The sequence below is a fragment of the Cervus canadensis genome, chromosome 15 (genome assembly GCF_019320065.1).
Source record: "Cervus canadensis isolate Bull #8, Minnesota chromosome 15, ASM1932006v1, whole genome shotgun sequence".
Classification (NCBI taxonomy): Eukaryota; Metazoa; Chordata; class Mammalia; order Artiodactyla; family Cervidae; genus Cervus; species Cervus canadensis.
This window is the reverse complement of record NC_057400.1, coordinates 42,568,924-42,589,838: the sequence shown is the minus strand read 5'-3', so window position 1 is coordinate 42,589,838 and position 20,915 is coordinate 42,568,924. Positions and strand designations below refer to the sequence as shown.

Below are 20,915 nucleotides of genomic sequence, written 5' to 3'. Positions count from 1 at the left end.
TGCAGACTGAGTGGGTTAAATAACAGGAAATTATTTTCTCAAAGTTCTGGAGAATCAAAGTCCAAAATCAAGGTTCTAGCAGCATTGGTTTCTGGTAAGAGCTATCTTTTTAGCTTGCAGGTGGCTGCCTTCTCATTGGGTCCTCACATGACATTTCTTCTGGGTGTGCAGACTCCTGGCATCTTTCCTTCTTCTTCTAAGAGGTGATTCATAATGTACTAAGAAACCAACATAACATTGTAAAGCAATCATCCTCCAATTAAAAAAAAAAAAAAAGGCTAGTCCTGCTGGATTAGGACCCCACCCTTCTGTCCTCCTTTAACCTAATTACTTCCTTGTAAGTCCCTATCTCCAAATATAGACACAATGGTGATGAGTCTTATTCTAAGACTCCATAATAGTTTTCTCTCATTCTTTATGTCATAAATTATTCAAAAGCAACATTGATATCAGCAAACAATGACTTATAAGATGTGAATTGAGGGATATATGAAAGGTCTTATCCATACAACCAAAATATTTATTCTATATAGAGGCAGCATAATTGTTGTTTTTCACTCTTCCCCTTAAAAAAATTATCCTGAAGGTGGTAATCCATAATGTTATCAGTAGTTCTATAAAAGGTTAATATTTCTAATGACACCTCTCACTGATAGAAAGAGGTTCATAATTTTCATCTTGGAGGCTTGGAGAGAGCAGAGGAAAATGGAAGAGGTTCTTGAAAAAAGAAACAAAAGGAAATGTTTACTTGTTGTGTCCGACTCTTTGCAACCCCATGGACTGTAGCCTGTCAGGCTCCTCTGTCCATGGGATTTTCCAGGCAAGAATATTGGAGTATGTAGCCAATCCTTTCTCCAGGAGAAAGGATTTCTTCCCAATCCAGGGATCAAACCTGGGTCTCCATGTCTCCTGCATTGCAGTCGGATTCTTTACCACTGAGCCACTGGGAAAGCCCCCGTAGGAAGCATTACATACTGAAAAGTCAAGTACAAATTTTGCTTGATTCTCACTTGTGCCTCCACTTGACAATATCTTAAGTCATTCATGACTGGGTAGCTTTCTCCATCTAAGAAGTGTAACACTCCTTTTTGCTTTTCTAATAGGCTTTTCAATTAAAAAACAAACCTGCCCATTTGATAAGGCCTTTGTTTCCCAAGATTGCTATGTTTAGTTTTTCTTCTAGGACAGGTCTCAAACAGTATTTTTTTTAATCTTCAAAGACCACCCTTCCCCACCAGTCTACTGAAGAGAAAGGAATTTAAAACTCTGTGACATTCACCAAATCTATCAACTCAGAGAAGAAAAATCTCCATGTGGTGCTGAAAAATACAAACAATGTAGCTTGTGGTTCCTAGAAAAGTAAAAGATGGGAGGAAATTACATGGAGAGACCTGAGAGTTAGCTTGCCCCTCTGGAGACCTTCCAGCAAGGAGCAAAAGAAATAGCTCACATTCAGTTTTGCTCTATGACAGGTACTGTTCTAAGAGTTCTCCTGAGAAGTGTGAAGCTTGGACTGTGAATAAAATGCAGCTTACTTTTATTTTTCATCTTCCGGTTAAACTTTATTCACCCATGTAATTCAACAGTGACTTTGGATGGTGTTTGGCAGAGCCTTCCTTCATGAGGTCACTCCCAGATAATAGGTAGATAAAAGGTCAGCTTTTGTTATGAAAACAGTCTCAATTCTAAAATTACAATTCCCAACCAACTTCAGGTCATAAGACAATGGGAAAACAGCTTCAACTTCGTACCCTTTATCCTTTCCCCATGATCTACAAGGTGTGGCTCCCTACTTTACTGGCTGTCCAAGCCTGTTCTATGCCACAAACACCACACTGCCTTAGTCACACTGGCTTCCACACTGTTCCTTGAGCTTACAATCATGCTTCCACCTAAAGGATTTTGCACTGGCAAAGTCATATAGCCCATTTTACCATTTCCTAAATGTCTTTGCTTACATGTCATTCTGAAAGAGAAACATTCCCTTACCACTATTATTATTTACCATCTTATTCTGCAGTCTTTTTCTTCATTGTACTTTTTTACTTGATAGGCTGAATACTTATATGTTTATTAATATGTTTCCCTTAGTTGGATATAAGTTACACAAGTTCAAAACCTAGATCTGTTTTCTCACAGCTGTTCTTCTCATTACCATCTGAGAACTCTGAACAGTACCTGACCCAATATTAGGTGCTCAGTGTACATTTTGGGGGGCTTCCCAGGTGATTCAGTAGATAAAGAATCTGCCTGCAATGCAGGAGATGTGGGTTCCATCCCTGGCTCACGAAGATCCCTTGGAGAAGGGCATGGCAGCCCACTCCAGTATTCTTGCCTGGGAAATCCCATGGACAAAGGAGGCTGGCAAGCTACAGTCCATCAGGTTGCAAAGAGTGAGACACAGCTGAAGCGACAGCATACACAAATACACCCACACATTTTTTTTTATTTCAGGGTAAGGATACCCCATGAGTATAAACTGTAGAATAAAGCATCTCTAAAGTAGCTCAAAGGGAGGAGTCTTGATATTTTATTTTAAAACATGACTAGGAGTTTATTATTAATAAAGGAGTAATTATTCAGATTATTCCAACTTTGCTTACTCTATGGCTACCATTAAAAATTAACATTCTAGACATTTTATTAAAATGAGCAGTGTTCCTTCTAAGCTACCTTTCCAGCTTTAACAATGTTTTCACTCAGGAGACAAAACATGGAAATGAACCCGAGTCTTACTAAATTAGTATAATTGCATATATAATTTTATAATTATTGTTAATAATGTTATTATAAATAAGCAGTTTCTTAGAAAACATTATTAATTTCATTTTAATGTAACCAATATAATATAATCTTCTTTCAACAAGGTCTGAACTCTTTTTTTTTTTTTAGTATATGTGCTGCCCAAGCAAGCACTGAACTCTTTAATGCTAGATTTTTTAAAATTCTCTTATTTAAACATTATAGAAAGTGTCTATTTTTGTCTTCATGGCTAGATTAGTGTTGGCTGGGTTATGCTTCCATTTCTCTGCTTCCACTGTTGCATTTAACAAAAATATTTAGGATCACACAGTAATGACTTCTTAGGGTAATGTTGCTTTACAAAAGTAGTGTCTTAATAGAACTTGGAGTTTGTAGGATTATGCAAGCTAAACTGTTCTTGCACTGTAAAATGCATTTGATTCTTCTCCTCTTATAAATTCCATGTTTCTCCTTTCAATATCTGCTTTCCAGGAGTCTATGCAAGATTGATGGAGACATTAAATTCAAAAACTAAAAGAGAAAAAAAATGTAATGTGAGTCTTCAGTTGACTTTAAAGGAGATATATTGCTTAATAGAAACATTCAGGGAACAATGATAGTGGGCAGTAAATCCTAGATTAATTACACTTACTCAGTGTGCTATAGAGCTAATTCATATAGCCAAACGTTTTTACAAAGCACTATCATTTCATGATTTTTTGCACTGGACAGGAGATGTACAAGCATTAGTGTTAAAAGACAGGATTTTGCCCCTTATTCCTGAAAGCAAAATTACTCTGCTCTATTGCAAACCTAGTAGATCTCAATCCCTACATCTTTTATTAATTGATTTCTCAAAAATCTGTCCTTCATATTTTATTGTACAATCAGCAGTAAACCTCAAATGTTGAAAGATTTGAAACTGCTAAGTAACAAATCTGTGAATTCACAATGATATTCTAAATGATCCAGGAAATGTCATTTTAAGTGATAAAATCAATATGTATTTTGGTTCATTAGCAAAATACATAATGGCTATTTCTAGCGTCTCCTCAGACTTTCTGTTTAACCATTTTGTATTGTGATGCCTGGCCTGAAGCAGTTCTATTTTTAGTTCTAATGGAACAGTCTTAAATTGCTTATTTTCTGTTTACTAAAGTCATCCTGTTTGTTACCATGGAAACTATGACAACTGCTCCAACTAACTATTTTATTAAATGAATTGAAGATGTAGCTGAAGACTGCGAAGGTGCAGCATGTCATCCTTAAAACATACTTTCCAACAACTTCAAAACTATGGCCAATCTGTAGAAAAAATGAAATTAATTATGAATAAGATCTTCTACATTTCAAATTAGGGAGGCTTATCCACATTTGAAAATCTGAATATAACTAGCACATAGTCTTCCCCAACCTGCAAAGAGTATGTCTTTTAAAAGTGTATCTGTAAATCTGTTCCTTGGAAATTGGAGCACATTACCCCATTTATGAAATAATTTCATAAATAATTAGATCTCCAGGACCACCCTCAAAAGCCCTTTGACCTGTAATGTCTCACTCTATAGCAATATTAGCCTCTGTTCTCAGTTCTGGCAGTGGGAGACAAGTTTCAGAAATGTGAAGAAAGGGAAGAGTTTTCTCATACTCCAGTGCCCCCGTCTCCACCCTCTTGGGGTCCTCTTATTACCAACTCTCCTGGGTTGATCCTCAACAGGGTCCTCCTCCCCAGTGTCATTCAAGCCAATAAAAGAAGACTGAGTTCAGTTCAGAAGCAAAGGAAAACTTATTCTTCGATCTAAGAATGGAGAGATGCAACCACCTGCTATAGAGTCCAAGCTCTACCCACTTCAAATATTGTGGGCGGGACCCCTTCATAGGGTTCTGTCTGCAGGGGACGGGGGTGGGGTTCTGGTGAGTGGGCGGGGCTATGCTACTCTCCCCCTCCAGATCGCAGTGCTAGGGATACAGTGACTCCACACGGGCCTTTGGAGCCGAGGTGTTAGCGTGGCCGTTTTGGACTAGCAACTCTGGTCTGAAATGCTGAGTGCACGGCCTCTGCCTGAGGCGTCCTACTAGCAAGTGACTATAAATTAAGCACAAAAGAAGAGGTTAGACTTTATCTAAACAGCTAGTTTCCATCTTATTCTTCCTGTGGACCCTGTGGGCTTTGCCAGAGACACTCTCACTTTTGCACATCTTCCTTCAGAGTTTCACTTCCCTTCAAGTTTCATTTGGAGAAAGTGACTTCCCTGGTGGCTCAGAGGGTAAAGCGTCTGCCTACAATGAGGGAGATTGGGGTTCAATCCCTGAGTCAGGAAGATCTCCTAGAGAAGGAAATGGCAACCCACTCCATTATTCTTGCCTGGAAAATCCCATGAATGGAGGAGCCTGGTAGGCTACAGTCCATGGGGTCGCAAAGAGTTGGACAGGACTGAGTGACTTCACTTCAAGTTTCACACTTCGATCCTGCTTGTACATTGAATCATCATTCTCCTCAAGAGTCAAGATGTTCCCAGATAATTGTTTAAAAAAGAGAGAAAGCAATCAAGATACTCTCTATTGTCTGAATGATAGAACTCTTCCTGAAGTTTTTGCATTTTAAAGCATACAATATTTTTTGACCCCAAATAAATCCCTAACACATAAGATTTCCATAACCACAACTAAAAAATATTCAGAGGGTGAATGTATGAGGAAACTGCTTTGAGGATTTAGAAATCAGGCAGAAGTCGGTTGATATGAAAATTCAGCTTCTTTCCTGTCCTCCCTAAATCTTGGATCTTGGGTTTTCTGTTCAAGGATGGATGGCAGTGGTTAGTTGTAAGCTGAGTCATCTTTTTGTTCATTTAATTTCTAGGAAATTTTAATAAAATGTATCTTATTAGCCCTATAATTGTGCTTTTAAAAGAATGTCATCTTCTTGTTTAAAGAGATCAAATTAACACAATAACGTAGACAAAAATTTTGTTCTTATTGTCTAACAGAATACAAACCAAACAAAATCATTGTGATTTGAACATTGTGAATTTTACACAAAAAAAGAAAGAATTATTAGGACCTACTTATGACAGAATCAATAATTTACTGTTTGATATTCAAGAAATTAAAGAAGAAAAAGGAAGTAATTTGAGGTTTTTTTCGAGATGAGAAAAACTGTTATCTTTATTGTTTATACAGCTATACTTTATATAGATTCATAATTAATCAAAATATATAAAGGCTAAGAGTTATTTCTAGAAATGTAAAAAAAGTCCTTTTTTAAAAAGTAAAGTGTAATAACAAATGAGAGTATAAGAACAAATGAGATTTGATATTCTGTCTTTCGGTAATTTAGTAGTTGAATTTGCCTGTAAAATCTTTCTGGCAAATTTGTGTATTTTTATGTAAATATATATGCAATAAAATATGAAATGAGAAATTAAATTTTTAATTGAATTTCATTGATCATTTACGATAGAAAATTCTACAGGGCTTTATTAGAATTTTAATATTACTGACACTTCAAAATGAAGACATAATTTTGACCTTATACTCATTTTTTATCTCCTTAGGGTCCACTTTCATTTGTAATACTCACATAATTCCAGTGAAAAACCAAGAGGGCGTGGCTATGATGTTCATCATTAATTTTGAATATGTGAGAGATGAAGAAAATGCTGCTTCGCCAGAGAGGGTAAATCCAATATTACCAGTCAAAACTGTAAACCGTAAGTAAATGACAACATGTACATGTTTCTGTATTTTTATGGTAAATCTTATTAATAGAGTTGCTAACATGGAACTATTTTTACATTTCATCTTGTGATACTGAATTCTTTTCATCTGAAATTAATTTAGGATTTTACATCGATATTCATCAGGAAAATCACTCTGTAATTTTTGAGGGTGTATATGCAATTTCACTAGGTATTATTATCAACATTATAATTACTTTGGAAAATATTTTAGAATCTTTTCTCTATTTTCTGTGCTACATAAATAACCACTTGAGTTTTTCAACTGTTTTAATCAAATAGAGACTGCATTTTATCTTCCAATTTTTATACATCTAATAGTTTTCTCTTGTCTAATTGAGCTGGCTATTACCTTCCAACATATTATTAAAAAGAAACTGATAATGAACATCACTTATTCCTGATTTTTGTGTGAATGCCACCAGTGATCCCCATTAATTCAAATGATGACATATGGTTGAGTGGAACATGTGTTGTAATTTTATAGAAGTTTCCATTTGCTTGTATTTATTAATGGGTGTTGAAATTTGTAAATTACCTTTTCAACATCTTTGGAAACAAATGTGCTATGTTTCCTTATTTTTGTGGTAAATCTTATTCGTAAAGTTACTAACGTGTAACTATTCTTTGTCTGTGAAAGAAGCCACATTTGGGCATGATGTATTTTATCTTGTAATATTGAATTCATTTCATCTAAAATTAATTTAGGATTTTGCATCTATACTCATCAGGGAAATTGCTCTGTAATTTTTGACTGCGTATGTGCAATTTCATTTGGTATTATTATCAACATTATAATTACTTTGGAAAATTATTTGTAATGTCTTCTCTATTTTCTATGATATGCAATAATAAATAATAGTTTGGGGATTATCAGTCAGTTCAGCTCAGTCGCTCAGTCCTGTCCGACTCTGCGACCCCATGGACTGCAACACACCAAGCCTCCCTGTCCATCGCCGACTCGAATTTACTTAAACTCATGTCCATTGAGTCTGTGATGCCAGGATTATATGGGCTTTAAAACTTAAGTATAACTCCCCTGTGAGATCATCTAAACCAGGTACTTGTTTGTGAAGTAGCTTTTTGACATTTCTTTTCCTCCAGAGGAGCTTCCCTGGTAGCTCAGTTGGTAAAGAATCTGCCTGCAATGAGGGAGACCTGGGTTCAATCCCTGGGTTTGGAAGGTCCCCTGGAGAAGGGAAAAGCTATTGACTCCAGTATTCTGGCCTGGAGAATTCCATGGACTGTATAGTCCATGGGGTCCCAAAGAGTCGGACACGACTATGACTTTCACTGTCACTGTTCCTCCAGAGATTAGACTATTCACATTACCCTGCTCAACTATTACCAGTCCCTTTGTGCTCCTCTGTATGCTTAGTCTTCTACCATTCAGCTTGTCGGTTTAAACTATATCATTTCCTTCCCCATTTTTACCAACAAGGCATTTGATGAGCTTATATTATATTTCCTTCTCCTTCCATTCCTTTGGTTGCGGTACTTCTGGCTTCTCAGAGGATGTAATTTACATACTTCTCACTTTTGTTTTGCCTTAAATTTCTAGTGAAATGTATTCAATGCTCACCACTTGTCTTTTTGTTGAAGTTTCACCAAACAAACTTCTTGGATAAAGTTCATCCTCTTCAGGAGATGTTCATAAGTAAATCAACACGGTTTTTCTGTAGTCTTCACACTTCGAGGACAGCCTGGGTAGACATAAGCTATTTGGTTCACACTTTGTTGCCCTGTGAACCTAGTAGATAGTGTTCCATTTTTCTTGCATCAAATTTTCCTAATGAAAAATCTGATGCCAACCCTTGTCTGCCCTTTGTAAGTGATTTTGTTATTTTTCTGATTCCCAGAAAATTTCAAAAATAAACTAATAATGGTAGATTTTAATGCTTTTCTTTCAAATGAAAACAGACTTTTAAAGTCTAAAGCTATTGCTTGTATATGTCTGGGTTTGACATTCTATGTCAATTTTTCCAGATGTATGGTGGACCCTTTCAATATGTACATTCAATTCATGTTATAGTTCAGGAAATTTTATTGAATTATAATTTTAATAGCTATTTTCTTTTGGTTTATTTGCCTTCTTCAGGGACCCAAATAATAAACTCAAGTAATGTTGCACCTTCTTTGCACATCTTTCATATCCACCACTTCCTTTCTGGTCCTTTTTTCTGTCTTTGTTCTATTTTATTTTCTTAACTTCTCTCATTTCTGACCTATATTCTTATGGTTTGCTTGTAATGTGATCTTAATTTTTTAGATAATTGTATCTTTTTCTGTCTTGAATGTGTTGCCTGTATTCTTTCAGTCTTGCTTTGCATTTTCTTCTTATTTGTCCAGATTTTATTCTATGTTCTTCAATTCCTAATTTATAATCTTATTTCATATCTCTAATTACTGGTTTAAAATTTTAAATTTATTTTGGGGTGCTATATACCTGTTCTGTCTTATAGCCAGATACTTAACACACTTTCTTATGCATGTTTTTATTCCTGTTTCCTGTTTTTCTCTTATGATATCTTTGTACAGATATTAGAGTTTTCTTTGTACAGATATTAGAGATATCTTTGTACAGATAATCCATTCATTAGGGACTTTCCTAGATGATCACTAATGAAAAATATCTGGTGGGGGCAAAGAGAATAGGTTTTGTTTGAGTGGCTTCTTAAATTTTTCAGTTCAAAGTTTAATTCGTGTATAGCAAAGAGTTTCTAAATGTGCGGGTTTTGTGAAGGAAGTTTCTATTCTCTAAAATATATGACACTAATTGATTTTGTTGTTTGCTTGTTTTTGTCTTCTGATTATTCTCTTCCTTCGTATGTGATTTCCTAGCTTCCAAGGGACATTTCCACCTTTGAAGATACTTCCCCCTCTCCAAGAAGGAGTGCTTTCCCAAAGCTTATATCTGGGTCTTGTGCACTTTTCTAGCCACTTTATTATCCCCCTTGTAACCAATGCTTTTTTTTTTCTGTGTTCCATTACTCTAAGGAGACTTTTGTGCTCTCATTTTTTCCACTTATTTTCTGCTTAATATTGCATTGTGTTCTTAAGCAATTCTTTTGGTCTTGGGCAGTTATTTCCCTGGCTACATGTAAATTAAAGTTTGTAATGTCTTGCTCTAATTACTCTTTAGGCATAGTTTATAGGTATTTTTATTTGCCTCCCTTATTGATCTTTGTAGGTTTTAGGAGGATCTATGAACAAATGAAAATTTAAGTTACTGTCATTGTCTGTGGGAAACTGGAAGACTTATCCCAAAACTTTAATACTTAAAAAATAAATTGGTATACTATATGTAAATCAGATAGCTACTGCTGCTGCTGCTGCTAAGTCACGTCAGTCGTGTCTGACTCTGTGCGAACCCATAGGCGGCAGCCCACCAGGCTCCCCCATCCCTGGGATTCTCCAGGCAAGAACACTGGAGTGGGTTTCCATTTCCTTCTCCAGTGCATGAAAGTGAAAAGTGAAAGTGAAGTGTCTCGGTCATGTCCGACACTTCATGACCCCATGGACTGGGGTCCTACCAGGTTCCTCCGTCCATGGGATTTCCCAGGCAAGAGTACTGGAGTGGGTTGCCATTGCCTTCTCCCAAATCAGATAGCTAAATATATGTAAAATAAAAAACCCAGTCCCAAAGCCTATGTTGCAAAATGAACTAATACTAAATCAAATGTACACCAGCTAAAAAATTTCCATAGTATCAGTTGCTTTCTTAGCTGCATCTAAATGACATTATAGTATCCTGTTAAGGCAATACTGGGACAAAACATATTAGTGTAATACAGTTCCAATATTCTGAATATTTTGCTCTGAACAATATCACACTTGGGAAAAACTATCAAAACCATCAATTTGTCAGTCCCCAGGTGACATGTTTTTAACAAAACTGAAGTACTATAAAAAATTAATATCATACCAAGACTTGTTCCTTTAAGTTGGTTACTATTTTTGCTTTCTTTATATTTTCTGCTAACAAATGTCATCATTATTGAATCGTTCTCAAGAATATACTTTAGGCAACCTCAGGTTATATTTTGATCATGAATGTCAATAAGATCATTTGTTTTGGGGGAAGCCTAGTTTTGTTTCTTTTTTGTCTTTAGAAAGTCTTCATTTCTCCCCCAGAATAGCTGTCTTTCATGGTCCATCAAATTGGATGAGAGTGAGAAAAGGGAGTAGTCTATCAGTTGTATGGCAAAAAGAAAAAAAGTATTAAAAAAAAATAAAGTATTCATTTCAAACTGAAATACAAATGGATAATTGAAGCTTTGATTTCTTGAATGGAAGGTAATCTCTACAGTAGCCTCCCAGAGTGTCATACATAATATACGCAACATTATACTATGATTAAAATAGCATCTCTTGTACAAATCACAGCAAATTCAGTAGAGCTTGTTCCTTATTATGTGAACACGAGTGGTTTCCCTACACTGCAGCTGTCACTCAAACAGGGAATCATTAGAGAGAGTACAAATATGCAGATAAAATTGTTTCCAGAGCATTACAAAGGCCTATTATTTACAACCATTATATTAGTTTTGATTATACCTTCTGTCATTATACGCTCTAAATTTCTTTTTACTTGGTGTCAATTTTTGAAGAGTTGATTATTAAATCAAGCAGAAAAGTTAAAGACAGACAAATTATATTTGGTAGCTTCTGATACTATCCAAGTTCTACTTTGTATCATGTCTGATCTTTGGAAAATTCCCCTTTTCTTCCTTAAAGTATAATTTTGCTACCTTTGTAAAATAATATATTGGCTATATCAAACATTGTTGCTCAGTTGGTGGCCACCAAAACAAATAAACCAATGAAAAATAAAAGAAAACCAAATGATACCCCCCTTTTTACAGAAAAATTTCAACTTTCAAAAAGCTTAATTTCTTATCTAAATAAGGAATATAAAAGTGTGTGTGTTAAGTGGGTGTCTGGGGGTATATGCATGTGCTTAGTATTGGTATTTAAATGAAAATAATAGGAAAAGGCTACTGTTTGTTTGAGAAGATGTGGGTGTCTATAAATTTAACTGCCTCTCCTGAAATGTAGACAAAATAAAGGAAAAAATGTGAAGGGACAAGAAATACAGATGAAAATGAAATGAAGTATTAAATTGAGAATGTTAAGTAATAGAAAAGAAGCTCTTAGTAAATACACAACAGAAAAGATACATCATGAAAAGACACTGTGATAAATTGGGTGGAGTAAATTGTGGAAACTTAGAGACTTGTATTGAATAAAAAGGTGAATCAGTTCTCAGTACAAATATCTAGTTTCTGAGTCAGGAACACAACACAACAAAAGTAAGCAGCTTTCTCTGGGAAGAACTAATTTTTCACAAACTTAATCTCTGTTGAAGACACAGAACCAGCCATAAATAGATGACTTGTTTTTCCTGGAAAGAAGGAAGTACAGGAGAGAGTATTATTCTAGTAGGTCTAACTGTCAAATCAATAAATACTACACAATTCTGTTGATTAATTACTCCATAATGAATATAAATACCAATTATAATATATAATTAAACCTTTTCTCACTGATGGTTTAAACTCTATAATCTGAATAGTGGAAATGATACTGAGTGGAGGATAAAAATCTACTTTGCCTCCCAAATAAAAGTGGATCACATCTAAAGGAACTAACAGCAATGCAGCAGTGGGAAAACATGTTCTCTTTTTTTTTTCCTGCTCTAATATCTGTTGCTATGAAATATTTGCACAACATGGAAGATAGCCAAATTATGTGTTCATGCTTACACTGTTTATTTCAAAGTTAATTGTCATCAAGTTTAAGAGGTTTTTGTTTTTATTATTTTAAATAAAATATTTTAAAGTTTTATTTTACAAGTATATTTAAATCTAGTATTTCTTCTGTTTGATAACAGAAATCTAGGATCACCAGTCTGGTTCACACAGACATACATGCATGTTCTCATTTGTTAAAAATCTCTTTAAGGTGTTTGGGAACCTAAATTAAATAAAAACAATATACAACCCAACAGAAAATAAATACATTCCATCTTCTTTTTATGTCTTAAAACCAAAAAGTCAGTTTGAACCACTATTAATGCTGACCTTAAGTTCATGTCCCCAAGTAAATTTTAACTAATAACATTCACTCCTCTTACCAATTTAAAATAGCTTTTGTTTATCTACTTTGTTTATCTACTTTTTTTGTTTATCTACTTTATCTACTGCTTCCATCACAGTCAAAAATCCATGAAGTTTTCTCATTTTACTAAACTTGAAACATATCTCAACAAGAAAAGAGGCCCATGTTTAAGTCTTTTTAGTCACAGAAAAATAATGAATTTTATCATTTATTGATTTATAAGTGATTATACTACATGTAAAAATTACACATAAAATCTTATTTTTTTTTTTAGATAATTTTCATCTTTTTTCGTTAAGTACTTGAAAACCTCACCAAGGTTTTCATGACTCTTTTGTCAAATCCAGACAGATTTGTCAGACAGATCACCTCATCTTCCACATCTCAGAGGGCTTGGGGAGGGCTTGTGCAGGAAGTCCTTTCATCAGCCCACCCTCAACAAATATATCTCAATCCTGGTGACAAAAAAAGAGCAAAAGAGGTGAGAGCTGTGGAAAACTAAAGAAGCTCATCTTATTTTAAGTATCCAGGAGCACTTAAGCTCTACTTCATAGGAGGAATGTTGTATTTTCTTCCATATCCCCAACAGTTTGCAAATAGTGAGTACCTGGTGGCTCAGTTGTAAAGAATTCACCAGCCAATGCAAGAGACATGGGTTCGATCCCTGAGTCGGGAAGATACCCTGGAGAAAGAAATGGCAATACATTCCAGCATTCTTGCCTGGGAAATCCCATTGACAGAGGAGCCTGGGGGGCTACAGTCCATGGGGTCGCAAATGAGTCAGACACGACTTAGCAACTGACAACAATAACAATACATATTTGTAGAATATATAAATTTATGAATAAGCTATTTTTTTGTATTGAGTATTAAGTAATTTTTCCTACTAAATGAGCATTAGTCAGTGATTCTCTGATACTGAGACCATCAACATCATCTTATAACATGTTTGAAATGTAATTTGTTGGACCTTACACTAGAACACTTGATTCAGATACACAGAAATACAGCAATCTGTATTTTGAAAAACTCTTCAGGTCATTCTGACATATTGAAGTTTGAGAACTGCTGTTCTAGGTTATTAATGGCTAGATAAAAACATAAAGGTGCATTTTAAATGAAGCTAAAGACGACTGAAGTGACTTAGCAGCAACAGCAGCAAACATAAAAATAAAGTTAAAATTTTACAGTATCTTATTTTCACAGTTATTTTCAAAAGTGAACTTTTTCATTTAATTTCATTAAGGTATTATAAAAGGGATCCCATTATCTTTGAAATGATTAAAAATATACTCTCCAAATCAAAAGAGAGTTTTTACTTTTATGCTTACTAAAATAAAAATTTGAATTACTCTGAAAGCTTTGACTGAAGCAAAGTCTGTACACACAAAATACAGTTGGTAATTTAGGCAATTATCTAGCTAATTTAAGCCAGTAAAATGTATTCATTTGCTTTGGACTCAATATTCTAAATAATTGACACATAAAACATATATCTTCCTGAGTAGCTACCTTACTCCCTCAAATTTATATTTCATTGTTCAGACCTCAAGCTAAGGAACAAAAACATTTTCTGTATAGCTGGTTTATAAAGGGCATTCACAATGTTTTTACTATTCTCCATTGGAGCTGAAAGTCATTCTTTAATTCAAAGATGAAGAGCTGTGGTAGTAATATATAGAGTTTCCCACTCAGCAAGCATTACTATAGAAACAATCCATGATTCAGATGAATTTAATTAAAAGTTTTACAACATAATGAATATTTACTATTATCATGCGTTTGGAAGTTTCCTCTTTTTAAAGAGTAAATTTGACATTGAAAAAGGAACCATGACATTGTTGCTAAAAGAAATCTGGAAAAAGTTCAGTCATAAGTTGCAATCAACTTTATATCATGCCCCCCCCCCACAGGACTTAGGCAAAATACATGTTTCTAAGATCAAGAAAATTACTAATCACTGAAAAAATTATGCATTATCCTTTTGTTAGCAATGAATGTTCATGACAGCCTAAATGAGCATGTCCACATCAGAGTCCCTGTGTACATACCATTTGGAAGAATTTGTTACTTAGCAACACCCAAATTAGGGACTGTCCCTATTTACACAGCATGAGGGTAACAGGTGTCTGTACCATTTGCGTTCGGAACACTCCATCAAAGAGTTCCTGTCGTTGTAACAACTACATGGTCATCTTGGGTCAATCTAGGTACAAATTTTATTACTTTCACACAACATGAATGGACTCTTTAACTTGGCATTTTGAAAAGAAAGAATTCTATAAAAGAGAAACAAAATAGCAGTATTGTAAATCATGCATCAATTTATTAAGCAGTTAATACTGGAAACCTAGTTAGGTATTTATAATCCTAATGTGTTTGATTTTATTTCCAATGCCTCCTTGTGGAGGGGTTTTTGACCTTGAATGGCTAAGAGCAGTCCACCAGCCTGTCCCATTCTCTGCCTCATCTCCCTTATTCTAAACCTGTGTTTTCTGCTTCTTTGCCCTCAAGATGAGCCAGCTCGGTTGGAAGCAGTGCTTCTCAGACATCATCAGCATTAGTGAACTTGTTCCAGAAGTTCTCTGCTGTTGGATGGCTCCTGTGGTTATTCTCACTCCTGCTACAGCAATAACTTCCCCTGATCTCCACACACATGATCTCCACACATTCCTTCAAGATTCCTATCTTGTCCTGTACTTCTTGCCTTATTGTAAAATGTTTCTTTTTCTCCAGTATCTCTCATCCCAGGAAATGTCCCAGAAGGCTTAGTCTTTCAAGGCATTGCTGATCACATCTGCTCCTTTAAAGGATCCCAAATTTAGCTTCAGGTTTACCAGGTTGATGGACACCCCGGTGACCTTCTGTTTTCACAAACACCAGGACTGCACTGGCTTCATTGCCCCATTTGTCACCCACTAATCAGGTTAGCCAGGTCAGTACTGCGTTCGCTCTGAATAATGTTATTGGTTTTTTTTTCCCCAGTCAAACTGCTAGCTACTGCCTTCTTTGACAATACAATGGGTTGCTCTAGCAGCCCATGGGCATCATCATAGTCTCCTAACACATTAGTAAGATAGACATCTCCTCTCAGGGTGCCTCTGTGGAAATTTCTTCCTGAAAAGGAAAGTCAGATATGTCAATTATCTTCCCTGTTTCTCCCATCAAATTTGATCTGTTGCTCTCTCTGACTCAGAGATTAAAATTATATTTCTCTGCACATCCAGAGCTAGTTGGTTGGAGAAAAGTCCCACAGTGATTCTAAGGCTTCCAATTTAAATGCCAGATGTGTGAATACCCTGGTTATAGAAAGGTACATTGATATTAATTCATGAATTATTTTGTCTGATAGTAGACTTACTCAGATCATTTTTTTTAAACCGTAGACTGGCTGTCCTTCTCCTTCTGTACCATAGGCCCTGTGCCTGACACCTTCCTCAAGGCAGGGACAGATGCAGAAAATATTGGTCCCTGCAGGTACACCGCTCCATCCCTCACTGGGAGTTTAGTCAAAGGCAGGCACCTGCCTTACCCAAGGTCATGGCCCTACCCATGGGATACCTGTAGCCAGTGACTAGCTGCAACAGGGAGATACCTGACTTCATTTTGGCATAACTCTGAAGGACAAGTCCAGCTCCACAGCTCCCAAGAGGACAGGCTGGAGTTTTAGCTGCATTTCTGTATCAGTTTAAATGACTTCTTCTGACCTGTCTTCTTCTTTTTCTTATGGGCGTATCTCCTGAGAACGCATCCCCAAAACTCTTTTGCACAGTCTATTTTCAGAGATCCAATCAAGATACTTCCCAGCACTCCAAATCCTTTGTGCGGGGAAATATCTCTGGTTGTGACCTTCACAGCACCCTGCCCCTCAGCCCCATATGCACACACATATGTCTTCCCCTTACCCCACTGTAGTCTCTGGTTTGCACAACTTCTTAAATGTAACATTTTTTCCACTTTTCAGTTTAGAATCCAGCTAAGCAGAACCAAGCAAAGGTAATATCTTTTAATTGATATTTAACTTGAGTTTAGTAGTAAAATGATTAATTAGTCAAAAGTTCTAAGAGTTTGTGGAAATGATGAGAAATTAAACCAAGGAAATGAGGAATTTGTAATTGTGAGGAAATTCAATGATTTAGCAATATATTGAGAACTTTTTAGGAATATTTGGGTTTTCTGCAAGAAATTTACTGTTTCAAATATTCATGGGTATAGTCTTAAGTTAGCATCTTGCTTCATGTCAAAATTAGCACAATAGTTTTCTTCCAAATTTTAGGAGATCAGAATCACCTCTGGTTGGGTTGAAGGAAGTGAGGAGAGAGAGACAAAGAAATAATTCAGATTGGTGAAAATTTCTCAATTTGGAAAATTTGATAAAACCATTTTCTAAAGTCCCATTACTGCAGGAGATAGGGATAGAAATGTAGTTGTGATCATTGTAATTCTGTGAGAACTGTGATCAGCTAAAAGTATATGTAAAGAAACTCAAAACTGGAAGGAATATTAAGAGTCAGCTAGTCCTAGAGGATTCTGCTGCTGGTGCTGCTGCTAAGTCGCTTCAATCGTGTCCGACTCTGTACGACCCCATAGACGTCAGCCCACCAAGGCTCCCCGTCCCTGGGATTCTCCAGGCAAGAACACTGGAGTGGGTTGCCATTTCCTTCTCCAGTGCGTGAAAGTGAAAAGTGAAAGGGAAGTCTCTCATTCGTGTCCGACTCTTAGCGACCCCATGGACTGCAGCCTACCAGGCTCCTCCGTCCATGGGATTTCCCAGGCAAGAGTACTGGAGTGGGGTGCCAATGGCTTCTCCATAACGGATTCTAGGGGAGGTTAATGGAAGAATTTCAGATGGAGGAGATTTTGTTACTCAACCTTTGAGATTATAAAAAATGTGTGTATGCATTTATCTACATTTATTTAGAGGGGAGATTTATTATTCTTCAAAGATGCTTGTGTGAATATTTATGGAACAAGAAAACATGAAATCTTGGGTAAAACTGAAATTAAATCAAGGAAGCTGCTGTTTTATTTTGATTTTACCACCCTGATTTCCTATTTGACCCTGGGCCAAGTATTTAACATTTTTTCATATATAGATTGAAGTCATAATTATAGGTTTTAAAACAGAAGGACCCTGGGAATATCTATATCTTCTTTGTTGAGATGTAAACAGCTTTTAGTTAAGTGTAACGCAGGGTGTATGAAGGTATAGCTTACAAATTTATATTCAGCAGCTTCATAGAAGGTACATGTCCTGAGAAAGACATTGTCATGATAATTAATTATAAGTTCATGTATAGTAGAACTATCCCTTTCAAGTGAAAAATGATGCCTTTAAACAGAATTATGTTCATGTTAGTAGTTTATCAATACATATAACTGTTTTGGGGGATGTGTTAAAAGATGTGTAGTCCCCCCCAATTCTATTGTTATTATTTCAGACTTATTGAATGTTTTAGTAGATAGTAAGCTAAATAGTATCTCTTTTAGTTATTCAAGTTAGAAAGCAAATATATTGAAATATGAAAGCAACTTACAAGGCTGTTTTTTAGTGTTAAGAATCATAAGATTATACTTATCTATGTTTTATATTTGATGCCTGAAAGTGCTAGCATTGACCAAAATTCTCAATGTTTATTCTTTCCGGATGAACTGAGGTTAGACAACTAAATCTGTAATGCAATATAACATGGTCATATTAACCTAGTGATGCAGAAAAGACCATCTGTACCACCTTGGATATGACTAAACTGTAGGAGCAATCTAATGCCTTGTGCAGTCATTAATTTAAGAAAGGCAGGGAATTGTTTTTAAATGTGGAGGGTAATGTAATGGATGAAAAATGAATAAAAGTAGGCGCTGACCTCAGTGCATTGTAATAAGCTTGCAGAATTGATTTGTAAACTGCTTTATAAGTCAATTCCAAGTGCATTAAAAACTAATCAAATGACTTTGATGCAGTTCACTGATTTTTAACTTGGCAATTTACTTGAGCATATAAATGTTGTTAGTAGAATTATATAAGAATGCTTGCAAAATAGATACTGTGATGTACTGTTATTTAATCATATATGCACACAGTGGTTACTGTCACCTACTAATTAATCCAGAGCTTAATGCTGAATGTACCTGGAATTTGTGCACTGTGTCCTGTCTTTTATCAGAAAGATAAATTTTATTTCAATTATATTTGCCACTGTTAACTACTAGCACACAAAACCCAACAGTAAGAATTTAGCCTGCTTATTCTAAAATTTTCTGTAATCGGTATTTTGCATAAAATCACTAGATGATAAGGAGTTTGAAAACACTTCTGTATATGCTCTAGAATCAGAATGATAGCAATTAATAACCTCTGGGGAAAAGGTGATAATTAAGAGCATGTGTTGTATTAGGCATATAGGGCATGATATAAACTTCACCATTTTCATAAGCTATTGGATTCTACTCAGTTTTTTTGGCAAATATGAGTAAATAAAGTTCCAGGAGGCTGTGTGTTTATGCTAAGTTGCTTGAGTTGTGTCCGACTCTTTTCAGTACTATGGACCATAGCCTGCCAGACTCTTCCGTCCATGGGATTCTCCAGCCAAGAATACTGGAGTGGATTGCCATGCCCTCCTCCAGGGGATCTTCCCAACTCAGAAACTGAACCTGCTTCTCATGTCTCCTGCATTGGCAGGCAGATTCTTTACCACTAGCACCGCCTGGGAAGTCTATTAGAAGGCAAATAATAGGTCTAAATAAGTTGGTCAGAGCAATTGACTATCTTATTTTTTCCACAGTCAAAACTGAAGCACATTATCAGTTTAGGATCTGCTAGTGAAAATTCACTTACCATACTCAAGCATTCTGTTGGAACTGGGATTTGGTGAGCAAAGTAGACAGAGTCCCTGCCTACAGTCCACTGGGGGAGAGAAGTGTTAATCAGAAAATCAGTAAGTGTACAACTATGAGCTGTTGTGAAAATTACAAAGGTGATACTAATAGCTCTGAAGGAAAGAAGAGCTTCCCATAGGAAATGACTTTGGAGCTAAAATCTGAAGGATGTTTTTATAGATTATGTATAACTGAATCACTCAGCTCTACACCTGAAACTGCTGCTGCTGCTGCTAAGTCGCTTCACTCCTGTCGACTCTGCAACCCCATAGACGGCAGCCTACCAGGCTCCTCCTCCCTGGGATTCTCCAGGCAAGAACACTGGAGTGGGTTGCCATTTCATTCTCCAATGTGTGAAAGTAAAAAGTGAAAGTGAAGTCACTCAGTCGTGTCTGACTCTTCGTGACCCCTTGGACTGCAGCCTGCCAGACTCCTCCATCCATGGGATTTTCCAGGCAAAAGTACTGCAGTGGAGTGCCATTGCCTTCTCCACACCTGAAACTAACACAACATTATTAATCAAAGAACCTGCCTGCCCATGCAGGAGACATAAGAGACAAGGATTTGATCCCTAGGTTGGGGAGATACCCCAGAGGAGGACATGGCAACCACTCCAGTATTCTTGCCTGGAGAATCCCATGGACAGAGGAGCCTGGCAGGCTACAGTCCACAGGGTCACACAGAGTCCAGACACAGCTGAAGTGACTTAGCACACACACATGCATACTCCAGTATAATATATTTTTTAAGAAGAAAGAAGTGCTACAGATTTCCATAAAAAGAAAATCCTAAAGGATGTACTAAGTAGGAAGAGTGAAAATTATCAAGCACAAGGAAGCCCTGAATCTAAAAGAAGCACAGACCTCTGGAAGAATTATAAAGTTCATATGGCTGGATCCTAGAAAGGAAGGAGGAAAAATTAAGCTTCAGATAGTAGAGTTAGTATTATCTTCATACCCAAAGCGAGAACTTACTGGGAGCAGTAAAAGGTTAAGCAACAAGCTATGTGGTCAAAAGTTGTTTTTGTTTTTGTTTTTGTTTTTAATAATTTTTAAAGGATAGACAATATTATGCAAATATGGAAAATTATATGTATCTTATTGCAAGAAATCAGGTGAACTGTGAGTATCTCCACAGAATGAGAGCAGTGGAGATAAAAAGAAGTAAAAACATTAAAAAGATATTCAAGAGGTAAAATGAACACAGCAGATTAATTGGATATGGAGGATGGAGTAAGACAGAATAGTAACTACTAGAGTAGCACTCATCTCAGGCTTATACAACTAGATGGACTGTGATGCCATTCACTGGAAAAATAAGGGTTAGACTTGGAGGATAGATCATGAGATCAGATTTGTTACAGGATTTTTAGGTGTTTTGAAGACTTCTAAGTGAAGATTCTGATGAGGCTATTAAAAACACAGCTTTGGAGGTAAGAGAATA

At 36.1% G+C, this 20,915-nt stretch overlaps 1 protein-coding gene across 3 annotated transcripts in view; it reads left to right on the top strand.

Annotated features, from left to right (window-relative positions):
* KCNH7 (potassium voltage-gated channel subfamily H member 7) overlaps window positions 1-20,915 on the top strand; it is a 498,724-nt gene that overhangs the window by 335,669 nt on the left and 142,140 nt on the right. For all 3 annotated transcript variants that reach the window (XM_043488327.1, XM_043488328.1, XM_043488329.1), the window contains exon 3: window positions 6,294-6,449. In XM_043488327.1, coding sequence (XP_043344262.1) covers window positions 6,294-6,449 — 156 coding nt within the window. The remainder of the gene's footprint in view (window positions 1-6,293; window positions 6,450-20,915) is intronic.